Genomic DNA, 24,266 nt, shown 5'->3' on the forward strand with positions numbered 1-24,266 from the left:
AACTCAAGCTTTCTCCAGCCTAAATCTCAACTCCTTTGTCAAAACAAATACAGTTGTGCTGTTCAGTCAGAACTCAGAATATGACCTAAATACGCAACAAAGCATTCGTTTTTTCTTTTTCCTGACCTCGTGCCCTGTTCCGCTTGTCCTAAACCATTTGGGTCAGTATAATTTAATAAAGCGAACGGAAGAATGTCGCATGGTAATAAGATTGCCGCTACAAAAGTCTTTGTATTCAATAGCCTACAGCTGCTGCCAAAATGTCTCGACGTAAAAATCGAGACATCAGATGGCCGAGACCAAGACGAGACTTTGACGGTTCGAGACCGAGATGCTAAAGACAGTGTCAGACTTGAGACACTGCAAAATAAGGATGCAAGTCAAAAATAAGGACATTTCTTAGAAATAAGGAGGGTAATATTTTCTGAAATGTTCTTTAAACTAAGGACAAATCTTAGAAGGACGATATAGAAACCCTGAATTTTGGCCTACTCAGCCGCGCCTCTGTACGGCTGCCAGTAGCGTAGCCAGGAATTTTGAAAGGGGGGGGTTTTGACCACCCAGCGGCGGGGGGTCTGGGGGGCCTTCCCCAGAAAATTTTGAAAAATTACTTTGAATTTGGTGCATTCTGAGAGCATTTTCAACAAAAATGTGGGTACGAATATTCCTGTAAAATGGTGCTGTCCGGTAGCATAGCAAAAGGATAAGATCAAGTTTTCTTCGGCATTTTTCGGAAATAAAGCTTAGTCGCTGTGTTTTCTTGTTGCTAATTCCTGGCTGAGATGTTTGAATGTTTGGTATTGGCAAAACTCGCTCTTTTAATGCAATTTTGTTTAAAATTAGGCAATTTTTTTTTAGACTGAAAGCATTATTCTCAATATCGTGACGTCATACGTGTGCCAAAGGGGGGGGTTGTAACCCCCAAAACCCCCCCCTTGGCTACGCCACTGACGGCTGCACTAACTTCTTTTTACTGTGAGACTGAGACGCCGAGCGAAACGCATCGGCCTATGTGCATGCGATAAAACGCTATAAAGACGGCGTATTATTACGGTAGGCCTACTTAAAATTGAAACTTCAAACTCGTCAATTTTAGTGGTCAGGTCTGCATCGGTTCTTCTAAAAATCTATAAAGACTTGTGCCAGGATAGAATATGCCAATTGTCCACCACAATAGCGCAGGCGGTTCAGCGCCTGACTTCTCGAAGGAACTGCAAGATGAAGTGGCGCTAGTTCGGCTGTCAGGGTGTGCGCTTGAGCAACGTATTCTGAGGACTGCTCGCTATTCAGCGGCACCTGATGGATGGAATAGCTCACACACAATGCTTCAACAATCAGAAACATCACTCTGTCAAACTCGATAACAGGGCCTACGTAAGTGATTCAAAGCCTCTACAAGTATGCGAAATTGCCAGAATTAAACTACCGTACTAAAAAAGCTTTCTCCAGTCCAAGGATAAAGATTCAATCAGTAGATCATTAAGATTACGCTTGCATTTCATTCCAAAAAAGTAATCGCTTTTCTCCAGAGGCTACCGTTTGACTGACTTCTGTTTCACTTCGAAAAACGCTGTTTGACACTTCGGACGTTTGGTTAAATAAAAGAAAAAAATTAAAAGAAAGGAAAAGTTGAAACACTTCGCAGCATACTGGCTTTCTGTGATTAAAACAAATGTAAAGTGTTTTTTAAATTGCTGAGCTAGGCCTTTGATAGATTCGTTCGAAAACCTTGGACAATTTGTAGCTTTTGATACATGAAAGCCGAAGGGTGTTTGAAATCTTTAACTAGCCGTTTCTTAAATGCAACGAATTGCAAGGAAATAGAGATAAGGGAAGTGTGCGTGTGTCATTTGCGTTTATAGCAAAAAAAAATCAATTTTATGGCAGAGGTCAAATGAATTTCGCTTCGAATGGGAGATTTCTTGCCCAGCTGTCGTCTACTTAAGGTAAATGAATGACAGCCAAAAGGTGAATGTTGCCAGTATGCCACAAAAACAGTTAATCGACATGTTTAATTGTCAAAATGTTTTGCCTAATTTAAAACCGACATGATAAATGTATATCAACGTCAACTAACATCACAATTTGATAATCAGAATAACTCTCTAGTTTTGTATATCTCATATTTGCACTAGTTTTTACATGTTAAAGTGGTCTAACTTGCACTGGCAGTGAAAATGATAAGTTTTATCGTCATGTGCTGACGAAACATGATCCTTTCAAAGTTTCAACCCATATTTTACTTCACCAAGATTCAACACCAAACATGTCACAATCGTCGTAATAAGTTTAATCGACCGACAAATGCAGGCAAGGCAACATTGAAACAAACGTCAAACCAGGAAATTCTTGGCAAATTATTTCATCAGTTCACTCCACAAAAGCCCAACATCACTCAATTTTATGGTAAAAATAAAACATAAAATGCACAAAGCGACAACCAACAAAACTGTAGAATTCTTTCGTACAAACCCGAGGTAATTGGTAAAATCGACTAAAACAGCGCATCATTCTTTTATCGATCCGTTCCGTGAAGTGCCGGCCGAACCTTCAGCGTTGAGATCAATGCTTTGCCGACGTTAAAATTGCACTAAATGTCGCAGAGTTTACTATCACTAAACTAAAGGAGCAGCAGTGAGCGAAGAGTTTAGAAGTTCGAAAAAACTCGACAAATTAAGGAACGATTTGCTAAAACATGTTTTGTCTTCAGAACATTTCGAAATAAAAAAGTAAAGAACGGTTTGTTGATGAACCATTTCGAAAACCGGAATAAACTCTTCGTAATCGAAACAAAAATATACTTAAAAACTTGTGAAATAGTAAAGTTCTTCTCCGATTAAGTCACTTGAAGCGTCAAAATTTGAATTTTATCATTCTCAGCAAGTAGCGTACGGTATATGAATTTAAAGTAAGGTGGTCAACTTACCTTAAAATCAACGTAAACTGACGTTCAAATTGTAAAAAAAAATTCTTATACATTTTATCGACTTGAAGAATAAGACAATAAAAAATGTCCGCTTTACATCCGACACCGCTTGCAACGAACTTAATAGAATACAACCGAACACTGGACATTGGACAAGTTCCACCACATAGCCGCAGCCAGGAGAAATATAAAATTCTGAAACCGTCATATTTTCATGAAATGAAGGTGGCTGGGGCTCTTCATAGGGTATGTACTAAGAGGGTGGCAAGGCATGTTGCAAATAATGGTGTGTGTAAACATTTGACCCTTGTCAACAACACAGTTGAAAGAAAAGCAAAGTAAAACTGAAATGAGTGAAACAAACATCATTATTTAGTTTAGGCATTTCATTATTAAAATTGATTTCGATTTATAGAAAAAAGCCTCCGGTTTGAAGCACAATTCTCAAACATGACAAACTGATCGCTGACTGTAGTGCGTCACATAACATTGGTTCACAGGCGCCATTTGTCAACAAACGGAAAAAGCACGAAAGCAACCAACTAGACTCTAAAAGAGAAACGGCAACAAGCGAAATAGTGCGAGTATGATGCAATAGTTAAAAATCGGCGAACTCTTTGGCGCACTTCTCGGTCGAGTGGATGCGGAGTTGCTCTTCTTCGTAATCGTCAAAATTTTCAGTGGAACCAGGATGCTTGAACTTTGGAACAAATGGAGCTTCCACCTGGAAGAATAAACGTTTGTGTTTGACGATGTCTTGAAAATCGAAACAAGTTGTTAGTTTTTATTAACGATTTTGAACACAGAAACAAGCCAGCAGTGTAAAAATACACACAGCTCGCGTCGTTTTAGAAATTTGAATGACTATATGCTGAAACACATTACCACAGACTGAAGCGTTTAAGCTTGTCCCTTCACAATCCACAAAGATAAAAGCTGACTCGATAAAAATGTTACTTTACTTTCGGCTAAAGGTTTAGAGTCATTTGAATTTTGTGGTATCTTGGTTTGTAGAGTCAGATAGAGATTGAACCCACGAGAAAGGAGGAGATGATGAGGCTAACGTTATGATCACGCCACAAGCCAAAGCAACTAGCTTTGTTGGTATTGTCCAGATATTTAAATCAATGACCTTTCTCTGGTAGACACTGATCCAATCTGTTGATTGGAACCAGCGGTGGTTCTTTATGTCAGCGACTCCATTCTTCAGATTGCCGAACCGCTTGGTAAGATCGACTTGAAGGAGATTTCGGAGCAAGTCTTTGAGCTCGGATGTGAAATGAGAAGGGAAGCGAACCTGTGGGGCGAGTTGTTGTTATTTAATTGAAAAAATAAAATAAAATAAACGCAAATTTAACGTCTGTAAAGTCTGCTCCGCAAAGCCAGTGCCTCGATAAAAACAACATCATTGATGTGCTTGCTAAACAAAACTCAAAATTTAATAAAATATTATCTTGTTTCCAAATTCCTGGAATAAATACGGAATAACTAAAGCATTTGTTAAATCTAGCCTTACCTTTCCTGATACGATTTTTTCATAAATCTGTATCGGTTGATCAGCAAAGAAAGGAGGATACCCAGCAGCCATTTCGTATATAAGCACCCCGAGTGCCCACCAGTCGACAGCTTTGTTGTACCCCTGGATGGAGAGGAAACAATTACAACCTGAGTTTTGACAAGCACAAACTAGATGTGGTAAAAAAGTACAACTACTACCCAAGGATATTGACGAAAGACCAGACGTTGAAGCTAGCAAAACGTGTATTTGTAACGAAATTTTAAGCTATTTCACAAGAGAAGAATAACATGGCTGTGGAGGTGGAGTCAGGGCAAACTGCTCGAGGGGTATTTCGAAAACATCAAAGTTCGACAAAGATTCGCATGGGACAATGGAATATCGGTAGGCTGAAAACAACTTTTAACTTACTTTGCTCAGAATGATTTCTGGGGCCAAGTACTCTGGTGTGCCACACAGTGTCCAAGTACGTCCTTTTACACGTTTCGCAAATCCAAAATCTGTAACCTGCCAACAAATTTGAATGTAAACAAACCTACAGTCATGGCATATAACAGTGCTACAATTTTTAAGGCATACTAATATCTTGATAATTAATAGTCAAGGTCATGCGTATTGAAAGACAAAGATAAAACCAACCTGAATGTAACCTTGCTGGTCAATGAGCAGATTTTCTGGCTTTAAATCCCTGTAGACGATATCCAGGTAGTGAAGATATTCAAACCCAAGAACTATTTGAGCAGCGTAGAATCGAGATTGAGTCTCCCTGCAGATAACAGACTGTGTTAATTGAAAGAACGCAGCAAAAGCGTAAAACAATCAATTAAATCATCTTTGATATAAACTAACGTGGCCAGTGGTCATTTGTAATTGATAGCATATGCAAAGGAAAGTAGATATTGCATACAAATCGATTAGCCATGAAAATAACGCGAGAAATTGAAAACTTGCAAAACAGTTCGTATTCAAGTTATCGTCCGTGCGAAGCACACATTCGAAATTGGCAACACTGTTGTGAGAACAAAAGCTTGCAACGTCACGTGCCCGAATCTTCCGATTCTTCGTAAATGTGAAAACATCTCTCCTCCAATGACGTACTCTAAAACCATGTACAAGTTGCTGTTGTCCTGCAATGACAAAAATAAAATGAGTTTATCTCAATAATGATGCAAACCGTATTACCGTATATAAATTTGAGCTCATTGCGGGAACATTCGGTGCAATGCGATGACAGATGCAACACCACAGACAACAAGCAGCAAATGGGCCATATACTACACAGACAGCAAAATTCGCCATTTTTACATTGATTCAACGTCTGCAGACGTTGAACAATGTAAAAATGACGGATTTTGCTGTCTGGGTATAGGCATCGAGTCCGCAGCTTTCCCTATTTTGGCATGCCATGAAGTGTCTTGCCGAAATACAGCAGTTCGCTACGGTCCGACGTCCTTTCGACCGGTGCGCAGACGTTCTCAGTTCGCGGCCATGCAGCCGGCGCTGGCATCCTAGGTATTTGGAATGCGCTCATCCTTACTATGTTCGTACGTATCACAAAAACAAAGCGCTCATATTTTCAAGAGAGCATTATTCATGGGGTGAAATTGATTTCATATACATGGCAAGAAATTAAAATATAAATTTCACCAATCACAGTGGAGACAAAACTTATAAATTATGCATTGATGGCAATATACAAGTAATATGGTGTCGTGACTATAAAACACACAACAATTTCTTACGGTGGCATCATTGTCATGTGCAATAAACTGGATTCAAACGAAAAGCATCTAAAACATTTTTGTGTACTAACTTAAATCGATCAGGTTCAGCCTACGTTAAAGATGGTATTGGTCCAGCCATTTAATGCATTTGACTGTATCGACCACAGCGGTACATCAACATGTGTGCATAATTCATTGTTTGAGTATCTTAGTGTTTCCGAGCACAACCATCTTGACGCCAGCCAGCAGGGCCAGTCAACGTCTCAGATGTTGAATCAATGTAAAAAATGACTGATTTGGTGCCTGAGATTGGATAAGGTTGCTTTTGCTTAATGCTTAGGACAGTAGCTCACTAAATGGTGATGACAATAGCGCCTGTGTAATAAATCCACCTTCACTACTGTATTATACTTGGTTGCCACATACATTGATGTGATGTGTCAAAATATCAAGGGTGTTGGACAATTGTAAAGCAGGGCCTAAAATCGGGGGCTCTTACTTTTTTAAAACATTTACGTTGATCACTAACATACTGTAAAATGTGGAGGAGGCATAGACAAAAACAGTGGCATTCAGGTTTAACTAGGGGTCTTAAATCAAAAAGATACAGAACTACACCCGTTTGTGACGTACTCTCTCGAAGGGTTACAAGATATCGTACTTTTTATAGCTTACATAAAAGTATGGAGTGAAGTTAGTTTTAAAGTAATTTGATCGTATTTCGTTGAAAGCAAGCTTGCAGCAAGGCGCAAAAAATTGTCGAATTGAGAATTAATCTTTCTAATGTGGCCAGAGAAGCGAAGCTTCGCCTCTGTAATGAAGCGTCCCTCCTGGGTTTTCGGCACAGAAAATGGCTTCAGTTTGCTCCGTGGATGCCATCAACACCAAACCTAAAAAATTCGTCCTTTGCACATTAATGCAACTTTTGCAGGTGTTGAATCAGCTATGTTTGTTCAGCCATGGACACCAATAGGCCTACTTTTGATGCTACTCTAACTGGAAGATTGCAAACTTTAATGTTTTAATTACATAGTCCAACGAAATCAATAAGAGTCCAGACAAAATCCTTTGAGGAAACTCCATTGAAAGAATGGCTTTCCAGCTCGCAAAATCGGCTGTTTTTATATTGACACATGATTTATAACTTTCTAAGGTTAATTTGTGGGCACATCAAATTTAGAATCAAATTTATGGGCACATTACCTATTTCAATCAGCAGCAATTAGTCTTTCACTATTGATGGTTGAGATACAACCTTGCTAAAAAAATTGCAAATCGACTGTTTTCCGGTTGTTTAAACTTAACGGAGACTGAGATGGTACAAGGAAAACGAACAAAGGACGACAAAAATGAAATATTTTGACAATATCAAGGAAATTACAGGAATAAAAAGCATGCCGGAAGTACTACTGAAAACCAAAGACAGAACAAAATGGAGGGAGTTCATATGGGAGATCACAGCTGATCAAACATGATCGATTTGTTGAAGAAGAAGAAACTCTATAACTCGTAAAGAATGAAGTTGAAATCCAGCTTCCTGTCAATTACGTCAACATCATTTCTGGTTCTGACGATAATTAGACAAAAAAAAATTGTTAAAGATTTGACGTTTGGTGGCGGAAGTATAAATGAAAGAACATTTTCGAGAGATCAAGAGCGGGATACAATCATGAGCAACACGCAATTTACGTACCTTGAAGGAATAGTCCATTTTGACAAGAAAAGGAAAATTAATGGCTTGTAATATTTTTTTTTCGTTCAAAGTATGTTCGACCTGCTTTAACTTCACCACCTGCAAAGTAAATTTATGCGTCAGAAATCCATCGAAACAAAACTATTTCACAATGAGATGCCAGATTTCGCACCAACAAGGTAATTGAAGTAGATTGTAACCTAGCCGAAACCAGTTAGTAAATGAAAGGCTGATTTGTTGGCTGGATAGATATCTCATCTGTTAAGAGCGGAATGGCCCGTTTCGGTGAGTCCGATTCGGTGAGTCCGATTCGGTTAGTCCGATTCGGTGAGTCCGATCTCTTAACGGGGGATTTTTTCAATTTTTTTTTTAAATTATCGGGTGCCATAGCCTAATTATCATTGCCGTTTTAGGGTTAGGGGTTAGGAGTTAAGGTTAGGGGTTAGAAGTTAGGAACTCACCGAATCAGACTCACCGAATCGGACTCACCGAATAGTAGCAGACCCGTTAAGAGTGGTATATGATGAAGAACTAGGGAAATGGTAAATGAATTTTTAGTGATGTCAATTGTCAAACAAGACTGAGACCTTGTTTTTCAAACTAAACAATCTTGCGAACTCAATTCATCAGACACAAAACTTATGTAGAATAATGAACAGGCTTGCTGAAACAGCGTAACTACCACATCGCAAGATTGTCATCAAAACATCGAAAAAAAAAGACAAATCACGTCAGTTATGTTGGGATTACATTCAATTGCTTACATCCATGTCCACGATCCATGCCAAGCATGACAGGCTGTGATGCGTTGCTGTGCCATTGCAATTATCTATAATCCCTCTTGCTAGTTTGCTTTTGATAGTAATAACTAACACAGCTTACATAAAACCACAAGACAAGAATCGTCAAACAAACTCAAACAGCTTCGCAGAAATATGACGACCTATTAAAATCAAGCAACTGTCGTTAGGTCATAATATAAAAGGGCCGTCGATGTACTGTATCTTCTCTCCTGCAACGTTTGACTTATATTTTATAAGTCTTATCAAAAATCAACACGAGAACATGTTCGTGAGGTGAAGAGTGCCTTCACATTGAAGTAGTAGCGTTGTGATATTTAAATAAAATATGGTTCATATTCACGCTTTCACAGACAAAAGGTCACCTTGGTGTTTTAAGAAGTAAAACACCTAGTGCAGTGGTTCCCAAACTTTTTCAGCTTGTGGTACACTAAAATAAATATAAAGCGCTCGCGCACACTTACGTAAATTTTGAAGCTATTTTCTGGAAATTAGAATGAAAACCGATTTCCTGACGTTTTTTCATCTCAAACACTTTATTTCGATAAATTTGTTGGAAAAAAATTTAATTTCTATGCGCACAGTACACATGGCTATTATCTTGTAAAATATTTTGGCTTTGTGATTTTCATAGCTACCGTTATTAGCGATTAATTATCACGGGGCTAAGATAGCCCGTGACGTACTTTCCGCGTACGTAAACAACTCGTATTAAGATAGGGTTAAGTCGCATCTGCATGTCTTATTTTAAGTATTTTAACAGTTCTTTTCCAAAATTCCAAAACGATTTGCGGCATACTCGAGAATCTGTAGCGGCACACTAGTGTGCCGCGGCACACAGTTTGGGAATCACTGACCTAGTGTATGTGAAGATGAGTTTGGAAGTTAACACCATGCAAAACTGCATTAACTCATAATCAGGAAATGCACAACATATATTGAGAAAGCAATTTCGCAGAGATAGTTGAAACTGTTGTACGGTGGATGCTGTACCTTTCAAGAAGCGTGTATGTTAATTGTTTGAGCTGGCAACTACTTCTAGTAGTTTATCTTTTTTCACCAAACTTCTATAAATTGTCAATCGCATTGGAGATAGAACTTTTACAGTCAATCGCAATGAATGCATAGCACCGAGGTAATGCCTTTTACAGCAAAACCAAACTTGAAAGACTAAACCATAGCAGTGCTATAACAGACAGAAGAGCATTTACATTGTTCTCTGAGGTATTAAAAACAAAATTGGCCTATGCTTCCACTTGGACTGCACTGCCCAAGTAAAAGTCAGAAAAGTGTGGAATCAATCACCTTTTGTTTGTCCAAAATCTTCATCGCATAAAAAGTGGCATTTTCTTTACTCTTCACTAGTATGACTCTACCGAACGAACCGGTGCCAAGGGTTTTTAGCCTTTCAAAATCATCCAACTTGGCGTTGTTCTGAAAAAGTTCGAGTTGTTAGGCAACAAAACAACGTTTCGATTAGAAAAATGCACATACCAACTCAATAAGGCATTGCATCAAATAACAGCAAGAATGAAAAACGGCTATATTTAAATCTAGTTCAGCTACGACTAAGTGCTACTGGTATTTAATTAACAAGATTATAACCTTAACCTACTTGTGTGGGAGACTCCCATTTTCGTAAAAATTCTTCTTTTGCTTCGGCCAAAAACGCTTTGACTGAAAAGAATGATGTTCAATTATTTATAGAATATAAAACGCTAAACTTGAAAACATTGTTGGAGTGGAGCATCAATACATGCGTCCCATAGATACTAAATGCTCAAGACCTTCGCTAGCTTAGACTAAGAAAAAGCGGCTAACGCAATGAAACAGTACTGCGTATTTCAGGCTACAGTACTACACCAGGCTATCACAAAGTGTTAAAAATTTGTAACATTAAGTTGTTATCACAAGCAACTGACAGGCCGAATCGAAAGCGAAAAATACGTAACGAAAAACATCACTCATGCTGACAAACTCCAGTCAGCTACAGGCATCATTGCTAATTGACACGTTATGAACAAATCAATTGCTGTACTTTCAACCACCGGAGATCTCACAGCACCAGTGAGATGTGCGTGTCTAATGAATTTATCTTTCTTTACTACAATTATAATTCACAACTGAAGTGCATTCTTAAATTAGAAAATCCCCTTTTTTTCACATTGGTTCAACACCTGCAATTCCTGCATACATTTGTAAGACTGCGCAACGGAGCAAGTGCCAAGTGAATTGGAAGGACTTTTACTTCTGATGACCAAAGTCAAAGTGAACAAAAGGATAATGAACATTGAAAATACTTATCATACAACTATTATTATCACACGCCATCGCCACAAATGCTAACTACAGTATATCCAATTTTTCAAAGTATGTCAATTTACAAGGAATTATCAACATCACGCTGCAAGCTAGTACAATTAAAGGAAATAACGAACAAGAACAAAACATGAATTACAATGGCGACAAGTTTTGTTTCAGAGAACACATGAAAAAAAAAATGATTTCAATATAAACCTAGAAACGTGAATCTGTGGTATATTTATTCACTGCAGTTACCCGGAGGCAAAAACGAAAACAACAAATTGAGCAACCTCATTATACATTTCCGGCTAGAAAAGCTATATTTGAGTATTGTAAGGCTATTATATTCTGTATGTGTATATGTGTGTACGTGCTGCTGCTCGTATGGTACATAGATTTGGATTTAAGAGAAAACATATATTTGTAACTTACGACTTCGTGTAAGTCAATGCTCTCTTTCCAGGCCATAATTCACAGTCATTTATTTTAGTATAGTATATTTTAGTAAATGAACATGGGAAATTTCGTGGAATTCAATTCTGACATGGTCGCTTGCGCGACCAACCAGTAGCTGAGATTTATTGGCTTGTTTTGAAACTGGTGTAAAACAAGGAAAAAGGAATTTGGCAAGTCACCATTTAAATGATAACAATTTTACTGACGAAAAATAAAGACAAATCAGGACTCAACAGTCGGCTGCATAGCCGAGTGGTGAGGGCGCTGGAACGGCAATCGAAAGGGCGCCGGATCGACACCGCTCATGAGCATACAGTTGTGTCTTTGGCAAGGCACTTAAAGGCATGCCTGAAGGTGGACACGAAGATTGGCTTCCTTGCCTTCCCGTCCACTTAATCTAAATCTTCAACCACCAGGTGTAAACCTGGATACGACAAACAAAAAAAAACAGTCAAATGACAAACAACTCAAATGATATGCAAAAAAATGAGGTATATATATACTATATATAGGCAATTTAACGCATTAGAGAACAACCACACGCCCAGTCAAGCCGGTGCAAGAGAGAAGCCTAATTACAGATCTAAAGCATATAATGCCTGGAAATTCAACGTTCAACTTAAATGACGTTTACATCCCCAGGAAAGACTTCATTCTGACGTACCGGTATAGAAACTATTGGTAAAAACTAATATATAAGTAAAATTCATGGATGAGCGATATGAGGAGTGATGCCATAACTATTACAACAGATTCCGCATCAATGTGAACCTTAACAATGATACACTTGCACAATCCTGCAATTAGTACTCGCCAACATATACAATAACTGCAGAGAAAAGACCTGACATTGTAACTGGCGTTATTGCTGCAAACCTGAGGCAAAATATTTTGCTTGGTACTCCTCTGATTGCTTTTGGTGATGACGACTGTCTTTGTCTTTCCCAAAAAATGAATACAAACCATGCATTGCTGCAGAACAGTGTATTTTCGAGGAAATCGACTTTTCCACTAATCCGAACAGAAAAACAAAAAGCAGCTACCGCATCGATCTGAGCAGTTTCGAATAAATTTAGAAACAAAACTCCACTGGTACTGATGCACTACTTCCTGCCATAGCATGAAAGAATTACTGACGCAACGCGTCGTTCTCGCCAGATATGCAAGGACGCACAAAGCCTGAATGATTAACTAGTGCTGCAAATTCTGTGCATTGTCATTCTTAATTCATGATAGTAGAAAATTGTCAGTGCTCAAATAAGGAGCTTCAATCTGACAATTAACCGTGTTTGGGTAAACAGTTGTGACTTCAAAAGTTTAATTTTTATAAACTTTTCCGAGTCAACCTCATAATTAAATTAATTTATTTCAGAGTATGTTGGCGCTATGCAACAACAGTACCGATCTGCCAAATCTCAACTGACAGACCTATTTTTGGAAAAATTCGTTTCCTTTTTCTGTTTTGACACAACTGGAGCACATCAATCAAACGATCATTTACAAAAAAAACTTTAACTACAGCAGTGATTTTTACATAACTTTATCGAAGCATTTTTCTACTTATCAGCTAACTGAAATGTCTAGCCCACAGCGATGGTCCAGACATACTCAATTTTGAAACGAATGCTGCTACTCATGCCACAAAAAAACTTAACGCTCATACATGGAGACGACATCGAAGCCAGTCCAACACACACTGCTCACACTCAGACGCCTTCCCAGACAGCAAAATCTGTCATTTTTACATTAAACCTGGAATTAGTGTTAAAATTACGGATTTTGCTGTCCGGGTTATAATACCAGCCTACCCGGGAAATCGTCCTTTCCTGGTGAAGTTAGAGATAAAAAAATTAAAGATACGAATCAAAAATTAACATTACAAGCCAAAACGCTTTCGCAAATTTAAGGTTCTTGCTTATCAAGAGTAAGCAGGTCACTGTCAACATGCGCCAAGCTCGATCCAAATTCAAGTCAACTGCACATCAAATCAGCATTTATCCAAGGAGGCATTGGCAGATGAATATGTTTGACATTACTGGAAACCCAGCTAACAAATTCTGTGTCCTTACATCGATCCAATGTACACACACTTTAAATCGATGTAATGACGAGTATTGTTAGCTGGGAACTTCACAATCAGGTGAAGACTTCATCACACCGTTGATATCACTTTCGTGAGCAATGTCTTTCATCATTTGATCCTTCAATTACTGCAAAATCAGTTGTTTGAATTTTTTTCATTTTTGTAGCTCTTTCTTTATCAGAAACGGTAATTTCGTTTGTTACAAAACGAATTATGAAGAAAAGGTGGTTTTCCGAGAACCACGCAATGCTGAGGCATAATTTTTATATATTGACAGTAGTTTATGCTAAAAAGCCGATGTGAATTAAAGTCCATAAAGCTACCAATTTTAAGAAAACCGCAACTTTTACACTTTCAATCGCAAATCATCGTACATGTTTTATTCATTTTGATTTTGCTTTTAAAGTGCTGCGAAGTGTCTATGCCACCGCAATCAACCAGGACACGCATTGCATCTTTGCACAATAAAGCATTCAAAAAATGTAAGCAGCACCGCCTGTTGGGCTTTGCTGTAATTGTGATGTCTTTGCCTGTAGCATTCATCAAAAATCAAAAGGGAAAAGGTGATCAAAAGCAAGCAAGAGCGTAGTGACTAGTGACGACACCGTGGTCTCAAAACTTCATTATTAAGTCAAACATGAAAAATTAACTTATAATTTAAGCATGTGTGCCTGCTTTATTTTGCATCAGTGAAAAATAGGGTGATATTTGTTTCTTTGCAATCCTTATACAACATAAGCATCACCCAAGCTAACCAAAGTAATCACTTTTACTTCGTTTTTATATTAAAGAAGGGCCCTTCTTGCATTAAATAAATCCAAGCAAAAATAATGCTAATTTAGAAAACTCAATATAAATTACGTACCATAATCCTCTTTAGGTGGTTTCGAAGGTTTGTGAGCAGCGTCTTTTTTGCCAAACCAAGGCATTTTGATTCATAGAAATCGTCAATTTAAAGCGATTAGCCCAACCAAAGGCCAATACTCTTGGTTCAGCACTTAACTGATACTAAAACAAAAGATTGAAGTCAAAAGTCTAACAGAGATGCTTCTTGTCAACAAGGTAGTTCTGGCCGCTTTTTCCACAATGATACAACGTCTGCAAACGTTTGTTGCCTGAGTGAGTCAATCAACACTGGGTGATGTGCCATTTCAACAAAAAGGTATGCTCTTTGCATACTCGAGATGTTTCCCTTACGTGTAATGTACAAAATACTTAAAAATGTTAGTCCTATAAAATCACAATACAGCAAACGAAGTGTTTAGCACAGTCCTTGTCTGACATCTTACAAACTGGAAGTTAAGCGAAATGGTTCGTCTTGTTGACGCCACATGACTCAAACAGAATGTTAACATAAAATGACTGATAACAACACGGTTGAAGCCGATCGATTATATTCGCCCTTTCTCCTATCATACAATCTTCAATCTTTTTCAGACTTCGAACTTCACTGCTAAGGTCTCAATCAATTCTATGGAATTAAAAAGAAGAAATTTGCTCTTTGAGACAAAAATTAACTTGTACGTTCGTTTTGACGAGGTGTAATAACCACCTGGTTGTTTATAGCTGAACTAGTTGCCCTTGCAGTTAGCCAACCGCGAGAAGAGAATCAATCAGTTTATTTTATTTGGATGTAATGCGCAGAGGTTTCAACAGTGTATTGGGTAGCCAGTAATCAACTGAAATACATTCCAACGACCGGTACCATGGTGCAACTCCACAAACAGGAAACACTGGTACATGAATGCTTGGAACAGTGGCAAGACCACGTGCATACGACGAAAGAGTTGGTCGATATATTGTTATGATCAAACATGCGGCACACATATTATGGCTTTGGACTAATCCACATATTTCTTAGCGAATCTTTCCTTTCATTCAACGCACTGCGACAGCTATTCAAACAAACTGACAACTCTATAGCAGGAACATTTCAAAGGTCTTTTTAAGCTGATTATCCTTCAAAGTCAATCTGATTATCTCTCTACTTGTTTTCAACCTTCCAAAATCATCACTTGAAAAAATCGATGAACCGGAACCGAATGAGATATTAACTAACACCGGAAACGCATTGCATAGCGTGGAGACGCAAGCCACTGCGTGTTCCATGCACGTCTGTATAGCTTGATTGAAACATGCACGTTTGTCGTTTATACAGCGCTACATTTTTTTGAAGGGATAAACGCAGTGAGCACTAGAACAAGCTGAGCAAGTGACCTTCTGGCATATATTTCGTTTCATGAAACGACCTTTTCTTCAACTACAGACACTGTCGATTTGTCAACAAACTGATGAAGCCAAGGCTCGCGAAACATTGACATTTCAGAATGCTGAGTAAGTCTAGTGGCGGAGCTTTCATTCCATGTTCATTTTTCACAATGTCTGCACTAATGCAGTGAAATATTACCACAAGCTTAATTTGACAAGCGAAGCGTATCTAACGTCCATTCAAAGCCAGATTAGCAGGTAAAAATAGCGCTTCATCGCAATCGATTTAAAGCCGGCCCAGAAATGACTCAGATACACTTTCTGCCGGATAGAAAGTTTGCGTTTTACTAAATAATCCCATCCTATGAACCCTGTATTGCATACAAGGTTTTAAGTGCTCATTAAGAATTGGTATTTAAAAAAGACAAGAAAAGTACTAAAACAATACGAACATCACTCTGCCTCTGTGAACGTTCTTTCATTTGATCGAAAAGCGTTACGGTAACAGTTCAACATAATAAGCATTGCTCAGTCTCTCCAAGGTGCGTTAACCGTAAGTTTTACTACGTTATATGATGTCGGTTTATTGTAAAAAAAAGGCACAGTGTTTGCTCGCTTCAAGACAAACTTTGATGAGGTTATGCATACAAAACATTACCAACTACATCTCTTTGCCTTGTGAAGCTCAACAGAGACACGGATAGTTGTCAATCATAAAACGTACAGAAACATTGAGTAAATGCGAAACTGCTCGGATTCCTCGATAACAGCGATAATGCGACATGGACAAACAGATTAGCAAATGATTGACTGCCAAACGAGCAAAGCCACGACAGGGCCGTAAAACGCTCCAATTACATCTAAGACAATGAAGTAGTATCAATTTGTTTGCTTGTAAAATCAACTTGGACATTTCACATCACCATCAGTAATACTGAATAAAATGATGAAATCGACTTATGAAGTGAACCTGTTTCTTATTGAGATGCGTGTCGGTTGAAAAACTTTATCACGAAGGACCGGCGTACATGCAGAACTCTTCACACGTTCAACAGTTATTATAAAGTAACAAATGCGTAACAATTTATATAACGTAGAAAATACATAGGTACGTGTAAGACTGTGATGAATTTCACAACCGCATGTGCGTCTCTGTCGCAGCATTCAGCAGCGATGACTCAAAGATAACATTTTTTCAGCAAACAAAATCAGTCCATTTAAAACAGGCTGAACGTCGACAGACGTTGTTTCGCAGAAAACAAAACTCATCGTTTTTACATTGATTCAACGTCTGCAGACATTGAATCAATGTGAAGTTGACGAATTTTGCTGCCTGTGTTAATATCAAGGAGCAATACAGAAATGAAAATAAACAATACCGCAGAATTCTTGTTGATCTGAGGCTGAGACCCATTTACTCGCCGCGTGAAACACATTGACTGCTTTGTCGTCTACAGGCCAACTAAAGCGTCTTACTTTTACACAGTCGGTGCAGTTTTTCTCTGTACTAACGTGTTGATTTATGCAAAAACGACATACAGGTTTTAATACTTAGAAATATATAATATAACATAGGTTGAGCAATATGGAAAATGATACAATTAAAGACACGAAAAAAACAAGTTAAATCTCAACCAACACCGCACCAGGCTTGATTTTTAAGTGGTCAAAACTGGTTTTAACCACTAAGCCGTTTAAACCTGGTTTTAACCGGTGAAAACTAGGTTTAAACCGGTCAAAACCCAGAAAAATATTTTTATGTAGTGAATGGTCGGCTACCTGGGCTATTTAGGAAATATACAAGCAGTTGTGAATTGTGACCATTTTGATATGCAGGCCTCGAAATGGGAACGCGCCAGAAAATCAACAAGAGAAATAGATCAGTGTCGCATTTATATCATTTGCCTTGATTTACTTCATTGTTGGAACGATCACACAATCGTAGCAATATCGCCACTGGAAGGAACTCAACAACGGCTTAAGAACAAAATCGGTATCATAAGATCATCACCCGCAATAGTACCAACAACGCATCTACATCGCACAATGACATATATCATCAAATAATTTAAGAACATACAACTTATTATCACAGCAACAGAAACTACACATTGACTGCACAAGACCTTATCTAATACAATTACATCATTAACTGAACAGTATCAAAATCGACTGACTAATATCAAAACCGACCGCCTAATATCAAAATCGACTGCTTAATATCAAAATCGACTGCTTAATATCAAAATCGATTGCTTAATATCAAAATCGACTGACTAATATCAAAACCGACTGACTAATATCAAAACCGACTGACTAATATCAAAATCGACTGAATAATATCAAAATCGACTGCCTAATATCAAAATCGACTGAATAATATCAAAACCGACTGAATAATATCAAAACCAACTGCCTAATATCAAAATCGACTGCCTAATATCAAAACCGACTGACTAATATCAAAATCGACTGACTAATATCAAAATCGACTGCCTAATATCAAAACCGACTGAATAATCTCAAAATCGACTGAATAATGTCAAAATCGACTGAATAATACCAAAACCGACTGAATAATATCAAAACCAACTGCCTAATATCAAAATCGACTGCCTAATATCAAAACCGACTGATTAATATCAAAATCGACTGACTAATATCAAAATCGACTGAATAATATCAAAATCGACTGACTAATATCAAAATCGACTGAATAATATCAAAACCGACTGACTAATATCAAAATCGACTGAATAATATCAAAATCGACTGAATAATATCAAAATCGACTGAATAATATCAAAATCGACTGAATAATGTCAAAATCGACTGAATAATATCAAAACCGACTGAATAATATCAAAACCGACTGAATAATATCAAAATCGACTGACTAATATCAAAATCGACTGACTAATATCAAAATCGACTGAATAATATCAAAACCGACTGCTTAATATCAAAATCGATTGACTAATATCAAAACCGACTGCTTAATATCAAAACCGACTGAATAATATCAAAATCGACTGCCTAATATCAAAACCGACTGACTAATATCAAAATTGACTGATTAATATCAAAATCGACTGAATAATATCAAAACCGACTGACTAATATCAAAATCGACAGTACAATATCAAAATCGACTGCCTAATATCAAAATCGACTGCTTGATATCAAAATCGACTGACTGATATCAAAATCGACTGCCTACCAACAAAACCGACTGACTAATATCTAAATCGACTGCCTAATATCAAAATCGACTGACTAATATCAAAATCGACTGAATAATATCAAAACCGACTGAATAATATCAAAATCGACTGCCTAATATCAAAATCGATCGCTTAATATCAAAACCGACGGATTAATATCAAAAATCGACTGAACAATATCAAAATCGACTAGTTGCTTAACCCTTTGAGGACCATTAGTTTTCCTCAAAAAAATATTTATATAGAATTTGTTTGTTTACACTTCATATGTCATATAAACAACACCTACGCAAAAAAAAAATAAAAAAAGATGTCTATCCTAAAATTAAGCATAGATATCGAATACTACGTTAGGGGATCAGCAGTGGAAAATTTTTTATTTAACTGGGGGGTGGTCGGCTAATTTTTATGGGACCCATCGGTCCTCAAAGGGTTAAAAGATCAAAGTCCCAATTGGTGTACAATAGAAAGTCCAGCCCAAGCTTTTGCTCGCGTTAGGCTAATGCGATAAAGCAATTATCCCTTGCTCCTCCCTGCAGACAATGGAAGAATTGCACTTGTATAGCGGATTAGTAGGCCTACAGTTTTCCTAGAAAACTGTCTGATAACAATAGACTTAATCTACTTTCTCGCTATTGTTTGTTTTCGTTCCAACTTTGGAAAACTAGTCCAGCTGTGATTATTATTTAATGTTGAGGTAGGTGCTGAAAATACCGTATTATATTAAAAGATAATGTATTTGATCAAAATTATTGAAATTATTTTAATATGCTGTAGCTGAATAATATTTAGGAAAAGTCAAGAAATCTCGTAGTCGTAGCTTCAGTGATTTCAAAGATACAACTGTTGATACAAAAAAAGTTGAATTGACATCCCCCCAACCCCATAGCGTAGCCAGCCCAAAATTTTTGGGGGGCCAAATGTTTTGACTTTAAGCGATTAACAATACTTTGTTTAAGGCATCGCCCATCCAAGCACATCACGACAAAAAATGCTTAGTTGGCAAACCAAGTTACCGTAATAATTAAGCTAAGCTAGTCGCTATAAATTTCATCAACATAAAATCCACTTTTCCAAACAATTTTTTTTGATCTAAAACATGACAAATGTTTATGACGCCATAAGCAAACAGCACTATGATCAAACCTCCATTCGTCGCTTTCCGTCAACTAAGCTCGTGACAACTCGATAGTAGGTAGGCTACCTATGGCAATACTCTACCTAATGACACTTTGAACCAGGAGTTTGCAACCTTTTTTCCACCGCGACCCCCTCAGTGCAATCAATGGAGTCTTGCGACCCCCTTTAAAAGTATTCAACAAAAGCATATTTAATGCAAAATTTACCAAATTCGATTCATGCCGACATCCCGTTATGTTTAGTTTTGCTGTTCCAACGTATACTTCCGAAACGAAAAACGTTTTTTTGCGATGTTGTTAGGCCTACGGCTTTTATTATATTTCCTCCGATTGTTATTTCCATTTTCTATCAAGCTTGGATAGATAGATTATAGGGAAAAAATAATGAGAATAATCTACGTTTTCGCACTTTCACCGGTTGAGTTTATTGCAATCTTTTATGGATTTATTTAAATCAATTTCAGTGAGATATACTGTATAACTAGGCTATCAAGTTTGTCAATGCGTGCACATGTTGCTAAAAGAACTTCCAAAATAGCCGACACTAATTTTTTTAATGCCGTTGAAAACGATACTGAGAAATCTATATTTTGCATAGGATTCTACATAATTTTGCTTTTTTACCATAGCGTTGTTAAACGATATAATAACCTCAAGTAGAGGAATGCTCAATTGCGAAAAAACGCAGTTTTTAATCTTTTCTGGCAAAAAAGAATTGAAAACAATACACTGGAATTTCAAGCGCCTCGCAACCCTCCGACAAACGGCTCCCGGTTGAAAAGCCCTGCTCTAAACTCAATTTCAATAAAAGTGGCGCCTACGTGGTATTGGAAATGGGCTCTTCATATGTATTGACTCAACTCAGTCATTCGTTTTTAAGCAAAAACTGTAGGCCTACTGTGCTGGATCTGTATCACTACCAGCTTTACAAAAATTTAACCTTAAAAAAATAATTGAGGGCCGAATTTTTCCTGGGCCTAAGGCTATAGCCTTATTAGCCTAATGGTTAATCCGGCCCTGCCTATAGCCTACTCCTATGAATATGATTTTGTTTTTATCGTGTGAAGCTGACAAACAATTCACAGTTCATACGTAAAGTTGCGCCAAAAACAAAACGTTTAGTGTTTTTGTGAAACGATTAAGCTTACTTTGATCGCTCTGTATCTCAACAGTTTTGTGTTTAAGTATTCGACACCATTCACACCAGGCACTAAAAGTTTATTGTCATTCCAAAATTTGCTTTTCAACCAGAAAATGAATCTTTTCCGAAGAAATACTGTACTGTTGAAAATTAACTAGGTTTTTCCTCACAATTTTCTTGGGACAATATTGTTTGTTTTGAACAGTATATTGCACAAAATGAACATGTTATCGTACAGTAGGCTATCTATCAACAATCGCCTATAAGCAATTTGTATTGAAAATGTTGCCACTAAAAATTGTGGAGAAACAATCAAGTTCACTTTGAACAGTAATAACCTATCTCACAAATGGATACATTTGTTGATCTGCTCTAAAATGATTGGTTTTGCTTTCAAAAAGACAACTAGAGAACAGTGGCGTAGCCTACCTAGAGAATCGGGTAAGTTCGGGTAAGTTTGAAAGTATTGCGCTCGGGTCGCTCGGGTAAGTTTGAGAGTTTGCACCCCTCTAATGAAGTCAGCATTAAACAAATTATGTCATTTTGTTGTTCTAAAAATAATGTTCTTGTTTAATAGCTTTTTTCGATCCCAATCGCAGCAAAAGCACAGTACCAACTACACGATACACACAACTCTGGGTTTGAAGGCAGAGTCCCCAGCTGCTGAGAAATGCTTTTAGTGTCATTGATCGATAACCTTTTTTAGCAAAAAATGTCACTTGATAAGGGCCCCCACTTTCAGCTCAGCTCAGGGCCCCATAAACCCTTAATACGGCCTTGAATATAATTATAGGGAAAAAGTGACTGGTAAATAAGACTAAAAACGCTGTTTAGACATTATAGAACGTAAAATTTGTGAAACATTAAAAACTGCCAAACATTTGTTGCAAAAGTTATTGTAAAACTGTTTATAAATCAGACGTAATTAAATACTGAGAAACAATGGAGGCAAACTTATGCTGACTCTAATTTCCTGATTGATCTGAGTAGCCTACATTGTTTCTCAATATTTAATTACGTCTAATTTCTGAACAGTTTTACAATAACTTTTGCAACAAATATTTCGCAGATTTTCAATGTTTACAAATTGTACTTTTTAAATTGTCTAAAAAGTGTTTTTAGCTTGAATTACTCGTCAATTTTTCTGTATAATATTCTTACAATTTCGCGTTATTTATTTACGTGTGCTTTCCAGATACTGAAAAAGTTACCGAAACTGGATGATTTTGTTTACTTTGTACATTCTATCGTTCGGGTCGCTTCCTAGTCTATCGATCCTTGTATAATGTGTAACTCTCCATAACACCGAGAAGCTGGAACAAAAGTCGGGGTACATCAGCCATTACTTTCTTACTATAATGTAACCATTGATAGGCAAATCTTAGAAATTTGGGAGGGCATGGCCCCTTTGCCTCCCCCCCCCCCCGGCTACGCCTATGTCCCAACCTTCAAAGTGTCAAGCCACGATTAAAGGAATTTCACGTGCAAAACCAAACATTTACAGGGTGTACAAAATGATCGGATGCAGTTGCAGGTTTAATAAAAATGAAATAAAGTAAATAATGAAAAAATTACGTTTCTTTTTCGGATAGTACGTGTCTGCTAGTAGCAACATGAAAAATTGGTTCTTAACGAAACACAAAACAATAAGGTAAGACACAAGTAGCCTATACAACAAAGTAGAAACATTGGAGCAACACAAAAAACAGCGACGAGAGATAGCGAATAAGACCAACCTGAACATCATCATTGTTTTAAAGTCGAATTCACAAAGTCGGATCGCATCTCCTATAACTCGACCTCGGATTGGGCCCACAATTTTGTAGGCTTATTCAGAAATTAGAAGTTAATCACTGATTCGCCACTTCTTTCATTAATGAAAGATTGTTTAAATCTGAGATGAAAGACAAGTAGAATCAATAATCAAAGATTAAATCCGAGTTTGTGAACAGGAAATTGTGGGTTCGATCCAAGATTCGATCCGACTTCACGAATTCGGCCTTTTGCTGAAGCCTAGAATTGGGCGAAACCAATTTCAAAATTGATAGATCGTAAGTGACGCTGGTCTACTGACCCAGTACATTCATTAAACTAATCTAACATGCAAAACAAAACACAAACAACGTTAAAACTATGAAAATATTTTAATTATTTTGGCCACAGTTACACGACATGTCGGACAATGATATCCCAAATCTACGATCTGTGACGCGCAACTTTCACATGCATTAGCGTGGCCACAGGGATCGAAGCAAAATGTGGCTGAACGAGGCTGAAGGCAAACGACATACTTTTCTTGTGATGGCTGACTTGTCACAACATCCGTTCCAATATTCGAAGCAAGATGAACTGCTTCTAGATCTGCTTCATTGGCTGATATGGACTGGATATATTCCAGAAGGGTAATCTGATTACTTCTAAACTTCTCCTTCAGATCAGTTCTCAAATCGAACAGATCTTGAGTAGCCTGTCTGCGTGGCCGCGAAATTTCCAGCCCATTTGCTAACCACTGATATTCGTTGTCGAAATCAGCTATAACATTGTTAATGTTCTTCATAAAGACCCATACATTGGGCTTGTTTACTTTCACACGCTGCTTTAGTTAGGCGTGAAAGGACTCTGCACCGTTGTTTGTGGCGATGTCAACATCAAATACAGAGAGTTCCATCGCTTGCACCCTATCTAACCAGTATGATTTAACATACTTTTTGAACTTTTCTAATTTCAGCAATACTGATGGTTGTAAAGTGATGTCGATGTGCTCATTCAATGCATCATATGCAGCATTTATATCTGAGGCGGGTGCGAACGGAAGTGCCATTGCACATTTTATGCAATTTTTCAAGGAGCTGTTTGAAAAGTAACTACTGACTAGACCATGGTGTTGCAATTGGCGCCAAAGTGCTTGTTTGTAATGAAACATACAACCTACAAGGTTGATGTTGGGAAATACTTCCTTAATAGCGCCTCGTGATGCTGCCTCAAAATCAGAGATGGCCCTTGTCGGCTGAAATGAAGGCACCATTGTTTTAATTTCTAAAAATACTGCCGT

General features: G+C 37.6%; 1 protein-coding gene across 3 annotated transcripts in view; it reads right to left on the reverse strand.

Moving 5' to 3' along the window:
- Positions 1 to 2,269: 2,269 nt before the first annotated feature.
- Positions 2,270 to 24,266, reverse strand: part of LOC145781111 (cAMP-dependent protein kinase catalytic subunit alpha-like) — a 36,139-nt gene continuing 14,142 nt past the window's right edge. The window contains exons 1-10 of one of the 3 annotated variants that reach the window (XM_082592869.1): positions 14,368 to 14,773; positions 10,275 to 10,336; positions 9,965 to 10,093; positions 7,860 to 7,958; positions 5,487 to 5,569; positions 5,082 to 5,208; positions 4,854 to 4,949; positions 4,443 to 4,565; positions 4,059 to 4,223; positions 2,270 to 3,650 (exon numbers count right to left, since the gene is read on the reverse strand). In XM_082592869.1, coding sequence (XP_082448995.1) covers positions 3,525 to 3,650; positions 4,059 to 4,223; positions 4,443 to 4,565; positions 4,854 to 4,949; positions 5,082 to 5,208; positions 5,487 to 5,569; positions 7,860 to 7,958; positions 9,965 to 10,093; positions 10,275 to 10,336; positions 14,368 to 14,431 — 1,074 coding nt within the window. In that variant the 5' untranslated portion in view covers positions 14,432 to 14,773 and the 3' untranslated portion in view covers positions 2,270 to 3,524. Of the gene's footprint in view, positions 3,651 to 4,058; positions 4,224 to 4,442; positions 4,566 to 4,853; positions 4,950 to 5,081; positions 5,209 to 5,482; positions 5,570 to 7,859; positions 7,959 to 9,964; positions 10,094 to 10,274; positions 10,337 to 14,367; positions 14,774 to 24,266 lie in introns of those variants that run through there. The other 2 variants (XM_082592878.1, XM_082592885.1) reach the window with 2 other exon arrangements.

The sequence above is a fragment of the Aplidium turbinatum genome, chromosome 1 (assembly GCF_918807975.1).
Source record: "Aplidium turbinatum chromosome 1, kaAplTurb1.1, whole genome shotgun sequence".
In the NCBI taxonomy this organism is placed as follows: Eukaryota; Metazoa; Chordata; class Ascidiacea; order Aplousobranchia; family Polyclinidae; genus Aplidium; species Aplidium turbinatum.